This window comes from Cydia pomonella, chromosome 14 (genome assembly GCF_033807575.1).
Source record: "Cydia pomonella isolate Wapato2018A chromosome 14, ilCydPomo1, whole genome shotgun sequence".
Classification (NCBI taxonomy): domain Eukaryota; kingdom Metazoa; phylum Arthropoda; class Insecta; order Lepidoptera; family Tortricidae; genus Cydia; species Cydia pomonella.
In genome coordinates, this window is record NC_084716.1 from 229,809 (window position 1) to 250,341 (window position 20,533).

The 20,533-nt window shown below is 39.6% G+C and overlaps 2 protein-coding genes across 3 annotated transcripts in view; both read right to left on the reverse strand.

The window, feature by feature from the left end:
• Nucleotides 1-4,483, reverse strand: part of LOC133525304 (uncharacterized) — a 40,533-nt gene extending 36,050 nt beyond the window's left edge. Inside the window, exons 1-6 of the mRNA XM_061861592.1 lie at nucleotides 4,480-4,483; nucleotides 4,276-4,368; nucleotides 1,605-1,718; nucleotides 1,307-1,436; nucleotides 891-1,011; nucleotides 274-450 (exon numbers count right to left, since the gene is read on the reverse strand). Coding sequence (XP_061717576.1) covers nucleotides 274-450; nucleotides 891-1,011; nucleotides 1,307-1,436; nucleotides 1,605-1,718; nucleotides 4,276-4,368; nucleotides 4,480-4,483 — 639 coding nt within the window. The remainder of the gene's footprint in view (nucleotides 1-273; nucleotides 451-890; nucleotides 1,012-1,306; nucleotides 1,437-1,604; nucleotides 1,719-4,275; nucleotides 4,369-4,479) is intronic.
• Nucleotides 4,484-5,116: 633 nt separating this feature from the next.
• Nucleotides 5,117-20,533, reverse strand: part of LOC133524694 (transmembrane protein 131) — a 34,893-nt gene continuing 19,476 nt past the window's right edge. For both annotated transcript variants that reach the window (XM_061860821.1, XM_061860820.1), the window contains exons 4-8: nucleotides 7,834-7,947; nucleotides 6,397-6,519; nucleotides 5,778-5,938; nucleotides 5,556-5,685; nucleotides 5,117-5,281 (exon numbers count right to left, since the gene is read on the reverse strand). In XM_061860821.1, the coding sequence (XP_061716805.1) occupies nucleotides 5,132-5,281; nucleotides 5,556-5,685; nucleotides 5,778-5,938; nucleotides 6,397-6,519; nucleotides 7,834-7,947 (678 nt within the window). In that variant the 3' untranslated portion in view covers nucleotides 5,117-5,131. The remainder of the gene's footprint in view (nucleotides 5,282-5,555; nucleotides 5,686-5,777; nucleotides 5,939-6,396; nucleotides 6,520-7,833; nucleotides 7,948-20,533) is intronic.

Consider the following 20,533-nt stretch of genomic DNA (forward strand, 5'->3'; position numbering starts at 1 on the left):
AGTACATTACGATACAAGTGCGAAAAATAGGAAATTCGAAGTGCTAATTTATAATTTATACGCTAAAATATAAGGACATGGACGTGAGAGTCCAAGACGGCATCGCATAAACTTGCGATATATTTATTTTAGTTATTTATTTATTTTACATGGAGAACCAACAGCTATAACTATGCTAATAACAACATAAATAGTGACACAGAGCCAATTATAGGATCTCACATATAGCAACATCTTAATATTTAACATTAAGTATAACATGTGTATATTTACAATGTGCAGGTGGCCGCCGTACAGCAGCACGGCCACGGTGTACGTGGAGTGCGTGAGGTTGGTCAGCACACGGACGCGCGAGTCCAAGATGGCGTCGGGGTCGCGCCGCTTGAGCCTGAGCCGCGCTATGCTCGCCTCCGCGCCCGCTGCCAGCGACAGGCCTGGCCATGACTCCATCTGCGAAAAAACATTATTCGAATAGTTTTTTTTTTTCCTATTACTCCCAAAGATCAATAATATATTAAAATAATACTCGTACTGACCAACTTTTATTTAAAAATTATAAAACAAATTGATTCTACGATAGGAACCTTCGAGAGTAGATTTTTCAAAAAATCTTTTTAATTTTTTTTGTAATATTTTATGTATTTACTTTGAGAGTGAACATTATTTTACAACTTTGAAAAATCATGTGTACTTTATTTTGAGGATGGTTGGGGAGTCGGGCCTCATAAAATCTCACAAAAGCGGGAGAGAATGGTAATGAATTAATAGAATCAGGCGTTGCTTTGCGGAAATCCATGCTAACTAAAACTACTATACTTACTTGCGTATTTGTACATGCAATAAATGATAATTTAGAATGAGATTAGTGGTATAATAGTATGGGCACTCACTTCAAAATGCTCGTGCATCTCGGGCGGGAAGTCCACGGCCACGATGCGGACGGGCTGCTGGAAGTCGTTGTGGGCGCGGACGTCCTGCGCGCGCAGGCAGCTGTCGTCCGCCGTCACGAAGCTGGAGAGAGCACAATGCAAATTAACCGATATATACAGGCTATAACAAAAATAGCGGGGATCCATTTAAGAACATATTCGGTCGTGTTCTGATTAGGAAAAAGTAGACGAATTTTTTTTTTGACATGCATTTTTTGCCTTTGTAGTTAGAAGCTTGACAGACTTGAACGACCTGCCCCTAAGTTTTTTTTTTTGCGTCAAAAAATTGTTATTTTACTTTTTGAAGAGTTCGAAGCCAGATACGAATCTGCGTTAGTCCCAATTAGTTAGGCCTGAGAAGCAGCAGGTGTACTCACTGCAGGTCCTTGGGCAGCCGCAGCGTGCCGGGCAGCAGGCGCACGCTGTACGGCACGGCGGCGCCCGCCAGCCCCGCCCAGCCCGCGCGCCAGCGAGAGTGTGCTCCGGGCCTGAGGAGCAGCAGGTGTACTCACTGCAGGTCCTTGGGCAGCCGCAGCGTGCCGGGCAGCAGGCGCACGCTGTACGGCACGGCGGCGCCCGCCAGCCCCGCCCAGCCCGCGCGCCAGCGAGAGTGTGCTCCGGGCCTGAGGAGCAGCAGGTGTACTCACTGCAGGTCCTTGGGCAGCCGCAGCGTGCCGGGCAGCAGGCGCACGCTGTACGGCACGGCGGCGCCCGCCAGCCCCGCCCAGCCCGCGCACCAGCGCTCCTCCGCGCCCGCCCCCGCGCCCGCCCCCGCCCACATCTGCCCGACTGAAAACGTCACGTTACGTCAGTGAGGCGTACTGGTACAATCGTTTTGAACTCATAGATGGTAGGATCATATAGATGTGCTATACCGCGTGCGCCCGTGAGGGACAGAACATACGCAATGCGATATAATTAAATACACGTTTTAACATTCCTGACAACAAACCAAAAACAACCTACGAAATTTGGTCGGGTTCATTGCACCACAAAAAAACGGTGGGCAACAAAAAACGTATGACAACGACAAACAATAATAGCGCTTTCTCTGCTACTTCTGCTGAAAGATACATAAGACTATTCCGTTCTGTCAGTGTCAGTTGAATTTTTCAAAATCGCTTCTTCAAACATCAAACATTTATTCAGCAAATAGGCCACAGAGGCACTTTTACATGTACATTTTTACAAACAATAAAAATTACAAATATGGAATCGATGAAATAATATATACTTTATTAGAGATGTACACTGTGTCTAAATGTCAAATTACACAAAAAAAACTATGATAAAGAAATAAAACCAACAAAAACTAAAATTCATTAGAGATGTATAAGTCTCTAAGTGTCAGAGTTAAAATATAGAAAAATTAAATTATCCTTAGAGATGTAGAGGGTCTCCAAGGCTTGAATTCTTATATAAATAATTAAAAGACAAAAAATTAAAAATTAAAACTAAAAATTAAAACTTAGCTCTTGTATACTTTAAAAATGCAACCTAGTGTGTAAATTTCAACTTTCTAGTGTGTGTAGTTTCGGATCTGCGTTGATGAGTCAGTCAGGACACGTGCATTGCCCATAGGGGTTGCAATCCGGTCCGGCGGATCCGGTAATCCGGCCGGATCCGGCACTTTTCAGGAACTACCGGATCCGGACCGGATCCGGTCAAATAAAAAAAAAACGCCTAAATACAGCATAGACTGTGCGGTTTAGATGAGGAAAAGGCGACGGATGAGAGGAATGAAGTTGAACAGAGTATAAAACGAATGAAAAAGTTTAAATTTAGTTAAATAAAAATATATTTATTATGACGATGACTGGGAACAGAAGTTGCCTTTTATGTTGGTGGCACGATACGACGATTACATAAATACTGTAATAGAAGGAAAAATTAAACGATGGAGATGCCATGGAAGGCATTTGTAATTTATGCTAAAGAGAAGAAAAGAGTGTCATAATGATGTGATAGGAGATTAAAAGTAAACAAATGAGCAGGATTAAGTCGGCGGTACTCAACCGACTAGACTTGGGCTAATCAATATGTGTTAAATGTGTGAATGAATATATGATTGTAAGTTTGTAAGTATTGAAAATGAATGTATGAAATGAAATGATAACATTGATAATCTTTAGTTTACTTCGATTTTATATATATATGATATAATATTGTTTATTTTCTATTCAAATTTGAGAGAGAATCTTTTGTATTTACAATTTCATCCAATCTTATGCAATTTCCTTCATGGTACATGCTACTCTACGTCTAGCCAATTCTTTATTTGATCCATGTAACTTTTCTTAGGGAGTCCCTTTCCGCGATGGATTTCAATCGTACACTCTATTATTTTTCGCATGAGATCGTCGTGTCGTGTTCCATTTCCTATAATTTGACCAATATAATTTTCTGTAAATAAAAAAAAAGTTAATTTTTTTAAATCATACAGTCTTTACTACTTTCTTGGGCAAAAAATGAGGGAAAATTTAATATCATTTTGGTTAATAGTAAAATATCTTATTTTCTTACTAGAATGGATGTTAACGTTACAAAGAATTCAATCAAGGAACAGTTACGAAAACTTGTCTTTTCAAGAAGTTCCAATTCCCACCTCACATCCCATTACCGGGCTTTGGAAACTAATCAAATTTATAATTGTAAACGAAAATTTGAGCACTTGTGAATGGTTATATATAGTAAATGACCAATTTCATATTTTGGTTTTTAAGTGATATTGACAATGTCACACTTTTTACTACTAAAGGTTATTTTATTGTTAAGAAGTTATTTATTAACTTCAAATTATAGATTTAGGAATACGTATTACGCAAAAAACTAGAAAAATATGTCATTTAATTAACTTTGATATCCCTATACCAAACCGGATCCGGTCCGGCCGGATCCGGCCGGGTTATGGCCCAAATCCGGCCGGATCCCGCCGGATTGAAAATCAATCCGGTTTGCAATCCCTAATTGCCCATGAGGAAAGGGTAAAAATGAAACCACGCATTCCTGGGGTCATAAGGAGCAATAAATGTTATATAAACCTAGGTCGAATTATGCTTTTTAATTTTGTTAAATTTTTCATACATAATAAATACACAACGTTTGATTCTCCAGTGTAAAAGTGCCTTAGGGCGAGCTGGCAACGTTTATTGTTGCTATCTTTTTTTATTTTTACAAGAGGCAATGTCATGAAGACTTTTGGGCATAGATTATTGAAAGCCTAGATCCTTCTTTGTTAATAACCTCAACAAATACCGCACTGAATATTAAATAATAAAAAGGTTGGTTAATACAACAATACGAATACGAAATGTCTTTCTCGCTTTCTTTCGGTCGTTGTACTCACAGTCAAGTGTGAGCTGCGCGGCGCGCTCGGGCTCCTGGTGCGGCTCGAGCTGCGCGCGCAGCACCGACAGGTGCACGCCCTCGGCGGCGCCACCTGGCGGTTATTGCATTACAATCAATAGACAAATGAAATAACAGTAAGCTGTTAACACTAGCTTAATTGAAAAAATCCCCGTGGAGTTGTCCCTGGCGCAAAGGTGCCCACCCATCACACTTAGCTGCGTTGCCACGCTGAATGGCGATGGACAACCATTGCCCCAGGTACGAACCAGCGCGGGCGCCGGACCCCTCTCCCTAACACTTTAACAATTATTTTATATATTACTTTTCGTAAGGCGAAACATTGTATATGAAAATTTAGGTAGTTATTCAAGATATAAAAAATCTACAAAAAGAGAAAAATATTAGATATTATTTTGTGTCCATAAGGTTTCACTTATTCATGTTTCAATTATCAAACAGTTTCATTTCGAGTAGGTATCCTGATTCACCAATAGTATTTTTTACAATTGTGATATAATAGAGAGCTTTTTCAGTCGAGTACCGTGTTTAGGCAACGAATCTTGCTGAGTTGCCTAAGTAAGGTAAGAGATTCAAAAGCTTGATTACATCACTATTGCATACAATACGTATTGTATGAGTAATTTAAAATAACACTTATTTGGGTGCACGAGCCCGCGGCGCCGCCCGGCGAGGGGGAGACACACTACAGTGACGTACCGTTGTGGTGTCCGTTGGCGACCAGCGGCGTGTCGGCGGGCGCGGGCGGCGCGTGCGGCGCGCCGCTGCACGAGCCCGCGGCGCCGCCCGCCACCGCCGCCGCGGAGCCGGCGCTGTGCCCGGCGAGGGGAGACACACTACAGTGACGTACCGTTGTGGTGTCCGTTGGCGACCAGCGGCGTGTCGGCGGGCGCGGGCGGCGCGTGCGGCGCGCCGCTGCACGAGCCCGCGGCGCCGCCCGCCACCGCCGCCGCGGAGCCGGCGCTGTTGCCCAGCGAGATGGAGAACTGTTCATACGTCAAAACGAAATCTATTAACATAATACACGTTTAATTTTTTTTTACTAAAACATTTTTTTTTTTTTTTTTTTTTTTTTATTTTATTTGGAGATCCAACAGCTGTGACATTAACATAGAAAAATATAGTAGATACAGGAAGCCAATTATAGGAACTCACAGGTAGTGACATAATACTAAACTAAGATTACGCACTATTGCAACCACATATGAGAACAGACTTTCCCCTGGTTTTACTTCTGGAGGGTAACGGGAGTGACGGTACCGTGTAGGGGTCGTCGCGCGCGCCGCGCGTGCCGGCGCGCAGCTGCAGCGGCTCGGCGTGCGCGCCGGCCGCCGCCGCCGCCGCCTCCACCACCACCACCAGCGGCGCGCCCGTCACGTTCGCTTTTATTCTGAAAATATTTACACATTTCAAATAACCTTTTAAAAATGCTAAACAGTCAAAATTTATTACCGGTCTGAGTGGGTAGTGTTCAGCTCTCACCGTATGTACGCGGTGGTGTCCTTGCCGGGCAGCCGCAGCCGCAGCCGCACCAGCGCGCGGGTGGAGTGCGGAGGCAGCGCCCAGTGCTCCCGCGGCGCCGAGGCCCCGCCGGCGGGCAGCTGCAGGCCCAGCCAGGACGCGGACGAGTACATCTCCATCACCTGCAAACGTGTATTACGTTGGACCATGCTCTCCCCTGACGCCGAGGTGCGTCCAAATCGAGCGAATATGCCGCGAATTCGCTAGATCTAGATACACATTTGCAGCACTACGCGACGCTGTTAGTTTTCTTATCAACCCTACACTGAAACCTTACATATCCCTTAGTTTTTTATTTGGTCCTTCGAACCGGATCACAAAAAAAAAAACTTATTTCTATTAGAAAATACTTAAATAGCCCTTTTATACTCAATGGTGTCCCCAAAAAAACCTGTCAGTCTTTTGGAAGGAGGAACTACGGTCATAGGTACTCCGGCGCCAGCAATTCCACCCGCACGTGCCAAAACAGTTGCTGAAGACTTTTGCACGGATTTGTAGGTACGGCTTGCAGCTTATGTAGTGAACACCTTGGCCTATATATACCTGCACAGGCAGGTCGCTGGGATTTACAGTAATATACCTGCACGGGGTGATCAGTGGGGTTGTGCATGTGCAGCAGCGGCCGCAGCGTGGCGTTGTGCGGCACGCGGACTCCGACCAAGGGCCATAGTGCCCAGTCGCTGGCCACACCTATCGCTGACACCTGCAATGATACAAGTACGTCACAAATTGTGAAATGACTAGCTTTGCTTAGCAATACACTGACAGAGGAGCGCACTCTATGCAATCCAAATACGCAATCGGTGTGGACGAACTGCATTAAGTATAGATGAACCGCGCCCGATTGGAGTGAGCTATATACTTAGAGACAAGTCACAAGAGGTGATATGAGAGCATAAGTTAACAACTGGAGTACTGAATTACCCCGTTTACGATTGACATTGAGGACAAAACAGCAGGGGACATATAGCGTAATCGCTATACTAAACGCAAAACAAACTGTCATATTATTCATTTTAATATGTCTCTCTCTCTCTCAGTCTTGCCATTACCACGTGAGCGGGAATGAGAAGTTTTACGTCCCCGGTCATCAGTTTGGTTTGCGGATAGTATAGCGACATTAGAGTTACATTATGGCAAGCAATGTCATTAATACACTGCAGGGTCTGCAGGCTTGATTATATGTAGCGACAGCAAAATTTCCAATATTCGACCTTGCTGTCGATTGAAATATAATACAGCATGATGTACTTTTAATCACCGAGAACAAGTACAGAATATAATAAGTTATATTATATTTATTTCAATTACATATGCAATTTAAATCTAACAACTGTTACAATTTAATTTAAATAATATTTTATTTTTATTCTCAATGTGGCAGTGAAAATAAATGTCAACACAGGTATAGGTATACGTGCATGATTCAATTATTACCTTATTAGGCTGCATAAAAAATGTGAATTAAGCGCGCAATAATAAGCTAAAAAAAAAAAAACTTAGAAGTAACTTTTTGGTCCATCTTGCAGTTGGCGGTTTAACATGCTATCGGTACGAAAAAAGAACACTACTTTTAAAATATGGCTGCCAGTACATGATTTTGTTGCTGTGTGCGAGACTTCAACTCTAGTGCCGATACCAATAGGCTGATAGGCTGAAAGTACGCGTCAACCGCTCAGCAACGTTTGATGATAACTTCATCATTCGAGTATGATTATGTCATGTAGTTCAAGTGACCAGTGGTGCAAACTTTCTAATATGTTTTACAATCAAGTTGACATTGTACTAGAAGACTACTACCACTACTGATTGGTATTACAAGGTAAGGAAAGGTACTAGAAGAAACACTGACCGATTTAAGAATACATTGGTGGACTTTATAGCTGTGCGATAAGGGTTAAAATCAGTCAAATGTGCAGACGATAAGTGCAAATAGTTAACTCCCCATGCAAACAAATTTCTATGGATGGGAGTCAGTTATCTCTGCAGTAGACTGGACTAGAACAAAACTGCTGACCGGGTATTTGAGCACGCCCAGCGACGTGTGGATGTAAAGGTGCTGCGACACGGGCCCCTCGCGCCGCCCGAGGAACACCACGCTGAATGATGTGTTGGCACCGCACGCCAATGTCTGTAACAAATAGGAAAACATTCATTTATTCCATAAAATGTCAGTCAGAAGTTCTGCTGCAAAGGAAAATCTGTTCAGAAATACCAGTAGGGAAGCTAACCAACTGAAACACTCTAGCAGTCTGTTTGAAAAACACATCAAGACGTTTTATTTACAGTTACACACCTACGGAAAGTTTAGTAGTTACTTGCTGCAACTGTAACAGACACACAAGACACAAGGACAAATACAGATATTAATTACGAACCACAAAGCAAGAATCCTTTTTTTGTAATATGTACTTGTAACCCAGGTACTGATATCTACAAGTGAAAACTTGTATAATTATTTGTGTGAAAAAAAAAAGATTTCTGACGTCTGAGCTAAGAGGACCTAGCCAAAATGACCATCGCACACCGACGACCGCCGAATGAAAAGAAATAATTTACTCGTATCGGGATGGCAGATAGCGTTGTTTGTCAGAGATTGTCATCTTGGCTAGGCCCACAGTATAGTTCTAAGAGCAATTTAAGACTCTTAACTAACCAAAGGTGGGCCTTATGTCTTAGCAATACGGTTTAAGGTCAGTTAACAATGACTTCGCATTTTTGCCGTTCAGCCGATACGGGCGACAGTAATCGACAGGTAAAGGAAGGTTCACAGTACACAATCGACCTTTACAAACAAAGCATTTACGTACGCGGTGATGATAACTGAGGGTTAGCCATGTTTACCTGCAGCCGGAAACCGGATATGCAGCCAGGTAACTAGGTGTACCCATAATTTTGCAGTTTAGCCTATACGGGCGATAGTTATCGACATGTACAGGAAGGTTCACAGTACACAGTCGACCTTTACAAACTATTTACGTACCGGGTGATAACCGAGGGTTAGGCGCCTTGTTGACCTGCAGCCGGAAACCGGATATGTAGCTAGGTGTATTCATAATCAAGAATAGATAAACTGTCATTCGTAGGCGTGCATTTCATTGATTGGCGCGTGAAGACTCTGCAGCAGCGACACTCACCCTGCGGCCCTTTTCAGGTGGCCCGCCAGGAGATTTAGGTGTGGAATTGTAGAATTCCCTGCCATCCGATCACCTATAAGCACATTTATTTTGCGGCCCGGGGCTACAAGGCAAAACCGTCTTTGTGGCCCTCATTAAAAAGGTTGAGTATGGCTGTTCTACAATTTACTTTATTCCTATTCCTTCACTCCTTATAGCCTGTCCGATTTTGAAGATCAAGTTCGCCATACATGTACTATGGCGTACATTTTTACGTAAAAATGCTTGGTTTTCAAAATATTTTTCGAAGAGCTGCATTTTACCCTGATTCTTAATACCACAATAAGTAGGATAAGTGGCTTTAGGTACTAACTGCAAGCACTCATTCAACTACACTTGGAGAGCCCTGATAGTCAAAAAACTGCCAATGTTTCACAACATGGAGAACAAATACAATTATTTTATCAAATATTTTGATTTTTGTTTTTAATAGTCACACTAATATATATAAATTATGAACTGAAAGAAATGTTTCGTTTTTAGGGTTCCGTAGCCAAATGGCAAAAAACGGAACCCTTATAGATTCGTCATGTCCGTCTGTCTGTCCGTTTATGTCACAGCCACTGTTTTCCGAAACTATAAGAACTATACTGTTGAAACTTGGTAAGTAGATGTATTCTGTGAACCGCATTAAGATTTTCACACAAAAATAGAAAAAAAAAACGATAACTTTTGGGGGTTCCCCATACTTAGAACTGAAACTCAAAAAAATTTTTTCATCAAACCCATACGTGTGGGGTATCTATGGATAGGTCTTGAGGTTTCTTATATCATTTTTTTCTAAACTGAATAGTTTGCGCGAGAGACACTTCCAAAGTGGTAAAATGTGTCCCCCCCCTCCCCCTGTAACTTCTAAAATAACAGAATGATATAATATAAATATTATAGGACATTATTACACAAATTGACTAAGTACCACAGTAAGCTCAATAAGGCTTGTGTTGTGGGTACTTAGACAACGATATATATAATATATAAATATTTATAAATACTTAAATACATAGAAAACACCCATGACTCAGGAACAAATATCCATGCTCATCACACAAATACATGCCCTTACCAGGATTTGAACCCGGGACCATCAGCTTCGTAGGCAGGGTCACTACCCACTAGGCCAAACCGGTCGTCAAAACAATGATAAAACTAAAAAAAGTATATCATGTACATTACCATGCAAACGTCCACCAAAAATTGATTTGAACGAGATCTAGTAAGTAGTTTTTTTTTTAATACGTCATATGGTACGGAACCCTTCATGGGCGAGTCCGACTCGCACTTGGCCGCTTTTTTTAATGTCTGGCTATACAATGAGCCCCGTGGAGATTTCAGCAAAGGACAAAAAAGAGTGTCTGCAGATTTCTGTATTTATTTTAAAATAAAAAAGGCGGTATGCCGCAGTTGTATAAAATTACTTTTCAATGAATATTTGATTTAATAAGCCTCTAAGCTAGGTTACAAGAATAATATCTCTTTGTACGAGTATATAATGGATTTTGCCAGTTTAAGTACGGTCACCTCTGAAAATATCGATACGAACAAAGTACCAAAAATATACCTTACACTACCTTAATATATGGGCAATAAGGTCGTGTATACATATTTTTGGCACTTTGTTTGTATCGATATTATTAGACGTGATTGTACAAGTGAAAACAAGGAGTAGGCATGTAAGTGATCTTTAATAAATTCATATTATTGTCCTTGTATCTAAGGTATCTTACGAATGACCAGTCTATCATTTCATTACCAAAGCGGAGAGATAGCTATTCACCTACCTATAATACTATTATCACGTGTATTTTTTTACAACAAAAGCCGATAATGGAGTCCTGTAAAGGTGAAACGCAGTTATGAGTTATTAAGTGACCCTTTTATAATATATATATATCCTCGTAAGGCCCAAGGTCCTACCTATAGGACTTATTCAGTTCGATAAAATTTAAATCATATTCAATTAGGACAGAGTTGCATTTGTTTTGTATCGTGCAATTTTCAAACAAAATAAAATCTACTGTATTCCATGCACTATAGGTTCAAATTCCAGTGGCAAATTTTGGATTTTTCACTTCTATGGCTGGGCCTTAAGAGGATATATAGTACCTGGGCGACCGAGCTTTGCTCGGTTATAATTATAACTATTTATTGTAATAGTTATATTTATAACTTAAATTCATCACCCTCGTCTGCCGTTACACTGTTAGAAGAGAATGTCCCAGAATGTACTAGAAACCTTAATTTTGAACATGTGAGTGCCTCAGATATATTAAAGGCGTTTAAATCAATTAATGTAAAAAAAACTAGTGACCTTTGGGGAGTCTCCGTTCATACTGTCAAATCCTTAATAGAAGTTGTAGCGCCTGACCTGGTAGTTATATTTAATAACAGTGTTGACTGCGGTGAGTTTCCTGATCTAATGAAACATAGTAAAGTCACTCCTTTATTTAAATCAGGTAGCACATCCGACCCCACTAACTTTAGACCGATATCAGTGTTACCAACATTCAGCAAAATTTTTGAAAAAATAGTTTTGAGTCAGTTATTGAAACATTTTAACATTAATAATCTAATGCACAACAAACAATTTGGTTTTACACGGGGTCGCTCAACAACCGACGCTGGTGTTGAGCTAATTAAACAGATCTTCGATGCCTGGGAGGAGTCACAGGATGCTTTAGGTATCTTCTGTGACTTATCTAAGGCCTTCGATTGCGTCTGTCATGAAACATTGATCAGAAAACTGCACTATTATGGAGTAAGAGGCTCGGCACTGAATTTAATAAAGTCTTACTTACACGGTAGAATACAAAGGGTTGATGTGAGTGGACAGCGATCACCGGGGTCATTGGTCTCTATGGGTGTACCGCAGGGATCAATATTGGGGCCGTTCCTGTTCCTTATCTACATTAATGACCTGCCTTACCTAGTAAAGACCCACCATGACATAGTATTGTTTGCAGACGATACTTCACTTATTTTCAAAGTCAAACGACAGCAACAAGCTTGCAGTGATGTAAACAATGCTATTTCTAAAGTAGTAAATTGGTTTAATGTTAATAATTTATTGTTAAATGAGAAAAAGACTAAGTGTATTAAGTTTGTTACAAGTCACATAAGGAATGAGCAAACAGGTGTCATTGTCAAGGATGAGGAATTGGAACTAGTAGATAGCACAGTTTTTCTTGGTATAACTTTAGATTCTAAACTACAATGGGGTCCCCATATTGCTAATCTCTCGAATAGACTGAGTTCTGCAGCTTTTGCAGTGAGCAAGATCCGTCAGTTAACAGACGTGAAAACAGCTCGATTAGTTTACTTTAGTTACTTTCATAGCATTATGTCATATGGTATTTTACTATGGGGTAGTGCTTCAGAGATAAATACCATTTTTGTTCTGCAGAAGAGGGCTATTCGTGCAATATATAAAATGTACCATAGAGACACACTTAGAGATAAGTTTAAGGACATTAACATAATGACAGTGCACTGTCAATATATTTATGAGAATATTCTGTATGTACATAAAAACATTGCCAGTTTTAAGAAAAACTGTGAAATACATAATATTAATGCTAGAAATAAGCATAAGCTCGCAGTGCCCTTCACTAGGCTCCATAAAATTAAGAAATCATTCATGGGTAATTGTGTAAGATTTTACAATAAACTTCCTAATATTATAACTGAATTGTCTGTTAGTAAATTTAAAAATTATGTAAAACGTAAGCTTATCTCTAAAGCCTATTATAGCACACAAGACTACATGAATGATGAAACACCGTGGGATTAAGTGTGATTGTAAAGAATGAATTATTTATTGTTATGTTATTAATGATGAAATTGATAATTCAATGTATATATATACCGTATTTTTTGACATTTAGATTTTATTCTAGAAAGGTTCTAGACTAGTATTTTTATACAATTTTGATGTATGACGATCTTTTTATGAAATTCTTATTATTAAGTTTACCATATCTATAATAGTTCAATGTTTTTTTTTAGAACAATAATAACTGCATCAATAAATTGCTCTGATATTTAGATTAAGATGATATTTGTAAAATTTGACGATTTAAAAGTGCTTGTTGCTAGGCCTATTTGAATAAAGAATATTTTGATTTTGATTTTTGATTTTGAATATGGTGGTGTATAGGTGATAATCTTAACTACATTTTTTTACTAAATTAAACTTGTCTAAAACAATAATAAATAAAAAATTATATATAAACTTGAACATATAAAAAAAAACAAAAGTTAGTCACCGGGCGAGATTCGAACCCGTAACACTCGTTTAGCAGTCCGCGTCTTAACCCGCTGGACCAGACGGACAGTGGCCGGCAACACGAAATTAGCGACCATATTCTGCGTCGAAAGAAAAACGCATGAAAACTCGAAAACACGCGTTTTCCCAAACATAAGACTAATCTAGATCGATTGTATACCCCAAAAAACCCCCATATACCAAATTTCAGCGAAATCGTTAGAGCTGTTTCCGAGATCACAGAAATATATATACATATATATATACAAGAATTGCTCGTTTAAAGGTATAAGATATATATGACACTAATGCTATCGGTTAAACGGTAGGTCTTAGATTCGTAAATATAAGGGTAAATTCATAACTGTATTGAGTTCACAGCGGCGTTTCACTTCAGTAATCGAGTCACGTGGCGGTCGAACCAGACACCGACCTGCTGGGCTGATACTAAGTATCTATCCAGTAGGTTCCCACGGGGGCGCCGGCGCGGGCGGGGCGAGGCAAGGCGAGGCAGTTACCACACGACACCCGCCAGAAGTAACTTGTCACGGATAAGGTTGCTATACGTCACGATTTCCCCTGACATGTTAGGAATTTTGATCCTTTTACCTTTGTCAGGATTGCGAGGGAACTTGGAGAGTGTCTAGGTTTGTAGAAACCTCAACTAACCACTAGAAGCTAGCTAAAAGTTTGGATTTGGGCAGAGGAAACGGCAGGTAATGCTGTAGCTAGTCTTGATAGCTACACCGAATTGTGGGGAGTTAGAAAGCTAGTGGCTAGGAACGATTTTAGATACGGGATTTAAAGATTTGAAAAAACCGTCTAGGAAATGTCAGGATTATTAGGGTGATGCCCGGACTGTTGTCAGGATATTCATTTCTCTCATGTGGCTAATCTAATATGCAAAGGTAGTAATCGACTCACGTGTCGGTAGAACCCGACACCGACCTATCTAATATATTCCCACGGGGGCGGGGCGAGATAAAGCTCGGTAGTTGACACGCGACACCCGCAACAAATCGTCACAGATTAGGTACAAACAGCAACACTGTCTGACCATCGGTGGACCTTACGTCTTTGCAATAAGGTTTAGAAATTGTCAATTGGGCATTTTCATTTATCTTTTAAGTTAGTTCTAAATAAGATGAATTTGCTGTGTCCTATCAAGGTCCACGTGGAACACAATTTCATGTAAGATCTAGGTAATAAATAAACTATGAACTATGGATTAAGATTATGTCATGTGGGGTTGAGAAAATTATTTATTTTGCTCGGGACAAGAGTACCTAAGATGACGATTCCCTACAAGTGTTCCTCTAACCTCTTCTAACACTAGTGGCTCTGTGAGCCGCAGACCTCGCGATAAGCTTACAAAATGCAAAAGTGAAAAATAATTCGTTAAGTCATTATCACAGTGAACACACACTAGTCTCAACCGCAATAGATGTTATTGGTACTTAAGTTCTTTATGGCAATTTCCGCATTTCGGTAAATTTTCAAAAACTGAATCCACAAAATAATCTATTTCATCATAGAATCTGGTCACAAAACTGAATCGACAAAATAGTCTATTTCATCATAGAATCTGGTCACAAAACTGAATGGACAAAATAATCTATTTCATCATAGAATCTGGTCACAAAACTGAATGGACAAAATAATCTATTTCATCATAGAATCTGGTCACAAAACTGAATCGACAAAGTCTATTTCATCATAGAATCTGGTCACAATACTGAATCGACAAAATAATCTATTTCATCATAGAATCTGGTCACAAAATTTCACGAGAATCGGTTAAGAATTGTAGAGAAGAACATCCGGACATGCGAAAGCTTCGCTGACGCTTCGGTCGATTATAAAGCTTTGTCAGTTTTAAGGTGGTCACAAAATAGCATGAATTTATTACAAAAATTAGGAGTGTTCTACCACTTGTCAAACGCATAACTACTATTAACTAGTAATTCGATCGCTCCGTCTTCAAGACGCTCCTCCACACTCCACACATGGCCGCTATAATATTTCACATTAATACCAGCACAACTGGTTAGCATAATGTGAATAATGTCATATCAACGTGTTGATTGACAAGTTTATTTTAGTAGGTAATTCGTCATCTTTATTGTCATCAACTTAGATAAGACTATTCGTACATACAAATTATAATGAGTGATGACATCATTTTAATTTAATTTAATCCTTTAGTTCAGACAAGCTAAAAAAATCCGGTAGTAAGCAAAGCTTCATAGAATGAGACCAAGATAAGTTGGCAGTGATTTTGATAGGCCAGACGGTGCAAGTGTCAAATCAACGTCATAATTTCATAGAATATTTGAAGTTTAAAACAACCCGTACACCGCCAGGGCTATCTAAATCGCTGCAATTTTAATCAGATATTTTTATCATTTTGGATTTCAAAATAAATTTTGAAATATAATAATTGTTATATCCCTAACTACTAATATTATACATACGAAAGTGACTCTGTCTCTATGTTATCTCTTCACGCTTTGACCGCTGAACCGATTTAGATGAAATTAGGTATGAAGATAGTTTGAGGCCCGTGGAAGATAAAGATAAGATAAAAAATAAGTTTATTGCACACAAAACAGTATACAGAAGGAAGGGGAAGGACATAGGATAGTTGTTATCATCATTATCATCCCTCGCAGACGAAGTCGCGAACAGAAGCTACAGATGTTTCTAATAAATTTTACCTTTAACCCGTTTATTTTGTTAATTCACAAGTGAGGTGTGTGTAGTAGTGTAAGATATAGATATACATAAGTTGACGATGTACATTGAGGGAGTTACAATACAGACGCTCGCGAGTAAGCACTTGTGTTTGATTTCACCTCTCAGTCCCATACATGCCACATGGCGACCGTGACCTCGAGCGCGGGCTCCGCCGGGCCGCACGATGTTGGTGTCAGCGTTTTCGCCGCCTCAGTGTTAGCGTGATTATTACAATATGGGCTGCGTAAGCGACAGTACTGCAGACTATTAATACGATTATGGACAATTTTCGTGTAGAAAAAATACAGTAACTCAGGCGTGATGGGGCAAGGATACAGCAAGCAGGAGGAGAAAGAGGTTGTGATCACCCAGAATGCGGTTGGATCGAATGATGCGACGGGCACGAGCGAGCATCACACAAAGGTCAATAACATCCTTATAAGCGTTCTTTTCGTCGTACTCGCCCTCATCGGTTGCTGCGTCCTGTACAAGTTTTTCAAGAAGGCACAGCAAAAATACATACACAAAGAAGTCAGGAGAGAAGTTTGGGCACGATTGCAAGCTAGGCTGTCCATGAGGAAGTCAGTTCCGGCCAAGGACGACGAGGAGGAAGGCGCATAAGCGGTGGATGAAAGCGCGGCGTTCTACGTATAGTGTGTGTGTGAAGTGAAAAGTGTCGGGAGTGAAAAGCGTCGGAAATGTTAAGGGTATGAATTTAGAATTACAGGCTATATATAATAAGTTAGAAAATATACGCATACACCTACGAAAATTAGGCGAGGCTAGAAGGCAACTAAAACAAGGTCAGGAAAAAATTGACAATGCACAGTTGATATATGAGGACTATCGATCTTTAATCACTTCTGTTAATTTAGATGATCTGTCTGAGTCCGAGGAGTGTTATATTTTAGAATTATTATGTGAAAAAATAGATAAAGCTTATAATAAAATTTTACAATATAAAGTTTTAGAGTGTGTAACCGAAAAACCAATTAAAATGGAGAAAAAATTCGAAATAAAAGAAGCGAACAGCTTAATACCTATTTTGGACGGCAAGGAGGAGACCGTGGAAAAAATGATCTCCGGTATTGAAATGCTAGACAGTATATTGAACGAAAATTGCGAGAAAAAATTACTAATTTCATTTGTCCTTAAAACAAGAATTAATAAAATTGCGCAACTAAAACTTAAATCGAGTTATGAAACTGTTGTCGATTTAGTGACTGATCTACAAAAATATTTGTTGCCGAAGAAATCCGCAGTCTCTTTACTTGAACAATTAAATAACATAACACAGCGCGATATGTCTATTACTCAATATGGTGATAAGATCGAGGAGTTGTTCATTGGCCTAACGATAGCGCAAGCCGACGGGAAGCCCGAGGCGCGCGATGTCCTTAGACCAATCAACGAGTCCTTAGCTATAAAGAAATTCACGGACGGTTTGAGGAACCGCCGTCTTAGTACCATTTTAGCAGCCCGAGAATACACAGAATTAAAAGAAGCTGTCAGAGCTGCCCAAGACGAGGAGCTGGCGCGACCCCAGCCCGAGCCAGTAGTCATGAACATGAACTACGGCTACAGAAGAGGTTTCCAGCAGCCACAGCGCTACGGCTGGCGTGGGCGCGGGCCCACCAGCTACCAACCCAATCGAGCCAGAGCCTACCACAGCCCATGGATACCACGCTATCCCACTAATAGAGGTACTGTACCTAGTAATAATTTTCACAGGGGCCGTGGACAACGTACGAATTTTAGGGGACATCCCAGTACTCGCAGGAGTCGTGGACACCGCGGAAACGTGTATACATATACACACGAGCCGCAGACCCCTCATAGTTCGACAAGTGACGAGACAGACAGAGTTCAGTTTTTTCGAGCATAAAGTTTTAACTATATGTGACGGATTAGACTATGTAAATTTTACTGTAGGTGGAAAAAATCTTATTCTTATGATTGACAATGGCGCAAGTATATCAATTTTACAACAAAGTAACGTTCCCACAGAATCGCAGATATATGAGAAGGGTACTATTATATCAGGAGTAGGTGGCAGTATTACTAGTAAACAAGTGGCGGACGTGACTTTACATGACGGAAATACGATACAGATTAGGCATAGGTTTCACGTTTTGCAAGATCAGGATATGCCGTGTCATGCGGACGGAGTACTTGGTTTAGACTTCATGCGAACTTATAATGCGATCATAGACTTAACAAAGGACGAGCTTACTTTGCATTATGGAAATCAAAGGTGTGTGTTACGAATACAAAGAAGTAATGAAAACGAAACTTGTTTATCTTTGCCAGCGAGAAGTGAGTCTATACATTTAATTAGAGTAAAATCATTCGATTTAGGAAAGGATTACGTTATAAACTCCGAAAAATTGGCCGAAAATGTATTTTTGGCGGGAAGTATAAGTAGAGTTAAGCAAAGTAGAATACCAGTGCGAATTTTAAATACAAGTGACGAAAACATAAAATTACCTATTTTTGAACCTATTTTAGATAATTTGAGTGATTATAACATTTGTAACTTTCAAAAATGCGACAACGGAGTAGAAAGGGTTAAAAGGTTATTGTCGTCTTTGAAGTTAAATCATTTAAATGACGAAGACAGAAAACTTATAGAGTCAATATGTGCCAAATACGCCGATGTTTTTTATTTAGACGGGGATAAATTAGGAACTACGAATGTATCGACCCAAAGTATCACTGTGAAACCGGACACGAAACCCATATATACGAAACCGTATAGGTTGCCAGCGTCGATGAAATCGGAGGTTAATAGGCAGGTCGATCAAATGATTAAAGACGATATAATTGAAGAATCTAAAAGCGATTGGAATAGTCCGATACTATTAGTACCGAAAAAGTCTGACAACAATACAAAGAAATGGCGTTTAGTCATCGACTACCGAAAAGTAAACAATGTTATCCAGGACGATAAATTTCCACTGCCAAATATTACCGATATTTTAGATTCTCTGTCAGGTGCAATATATTTTAGCCATCTTGATTTACAGCAGTCTTATTATCAAACAGCATTGGACGAAGACAGTAGGAATATAACTTCGTTTTCATCAGGTCAAGGTCAATTCCGTATGAAAAGGCTCCCAATCGGCCTCAAAATCAGTGCCAGTGCATTTTCCCGGGTAATGTCAATAGCAATGTCAGGACTTTCATATGAAAAGTGTTTTATTTACATGGACGATCTAGTTGTTTTCGGCAGAAACATGGACCAACACAATAGAAACTTAATCGACGTATTAGAAAGATTACGTAAGGTCAACTTGAGAGTAAACCCACAAAAATGTGATTTTCTGAAAAAACAACTACTTTATTTAGGGCATGTAGTATCAGCGGAAGGCGTGTTACCAGATCCGCAAAAAACTAAAGTTTTAGAGAATTACCCAACACCAACAAACAGTGATGAAGTTAGGAGATTCGTAGCCTTTTGCAACTACTATAGGAAATTTATTCCAAATTTCGCAGAAATAACATTACCATTGAACAAATTATGTAGGAAAAATATACCATTTCAATGGACAGAGGAATGCCAAAATTCGTTTAATAAATTAAAAGAGAAACTTATTACTCCCCCTATCTTACAATACCCAGATTTTTCATCAGAAAATGAGTACATTTTGAAAACAGATGCATCCTCAAGGTCAATCGGTTCGGTACTATGTAACAAAGATCAGAGACCTATAGCTTATGCTAGTAGACCCTTGAATAAAGCCGAGTTAAATTACCCAGTCATTCAAAAGGAGCTTTTAGCAATCGTCTGGAGTGTACGCTATTTTAGACCTTATTTATTTGGAAAACAGTTCACAATAATGACGGACCACAGACCACTCTTATACCTATTCAGCATGAAGGATCCGTCAAGTAGATTAATTAAATTTAGATTGCAATTAGAGGAATATGACTATAAAATAGTATATATAAAAGGAAGTTCGAACGTAGTGGCAGACGCGTTAAGTAGAATTTCAATTTCGTCCGACGAATTAAAAAGTATGAGCGAACAAGTTACAGTTATGACAAGGAAACAGAGTAAAAAGTTGAGGCAAGAGGAGGAGTTGTGTGACGAGAGTGTAGGAGATCTTAGTATACCCGAGAATTCAAGGTCTGATCAGCCGAGAATTGCGGAAATATTAAGAAAACCTAATGACTCAATAGAAATGTTGTTTGAATCAGAACACGAGTTAAGAAAATTAAGAAAAAATAAGTTAATAACTAGAGAAAAAGATTGTTTCGCGTACGCAAGGGATAAAAAACGTCTCTACATAAACCTTAACTATATGTCTCATTTCACGCGAGCCGTATTTGTGAATATGTTGAGTGATTTCTGTAGAAATATAAATATAGACGAGTTATGTATGATAAAAAATGATAAAAACGCGTTATTTATAAAAACATTGTTAAATGAAATAAAAACGATGAAAGACTGGTCCGGACCGCGAATAAAAATCCTAGGAAATATAATCCGAATAGATGACAAAGACGAGAGACGAGTTATCATTAACGACTATCATTTACTA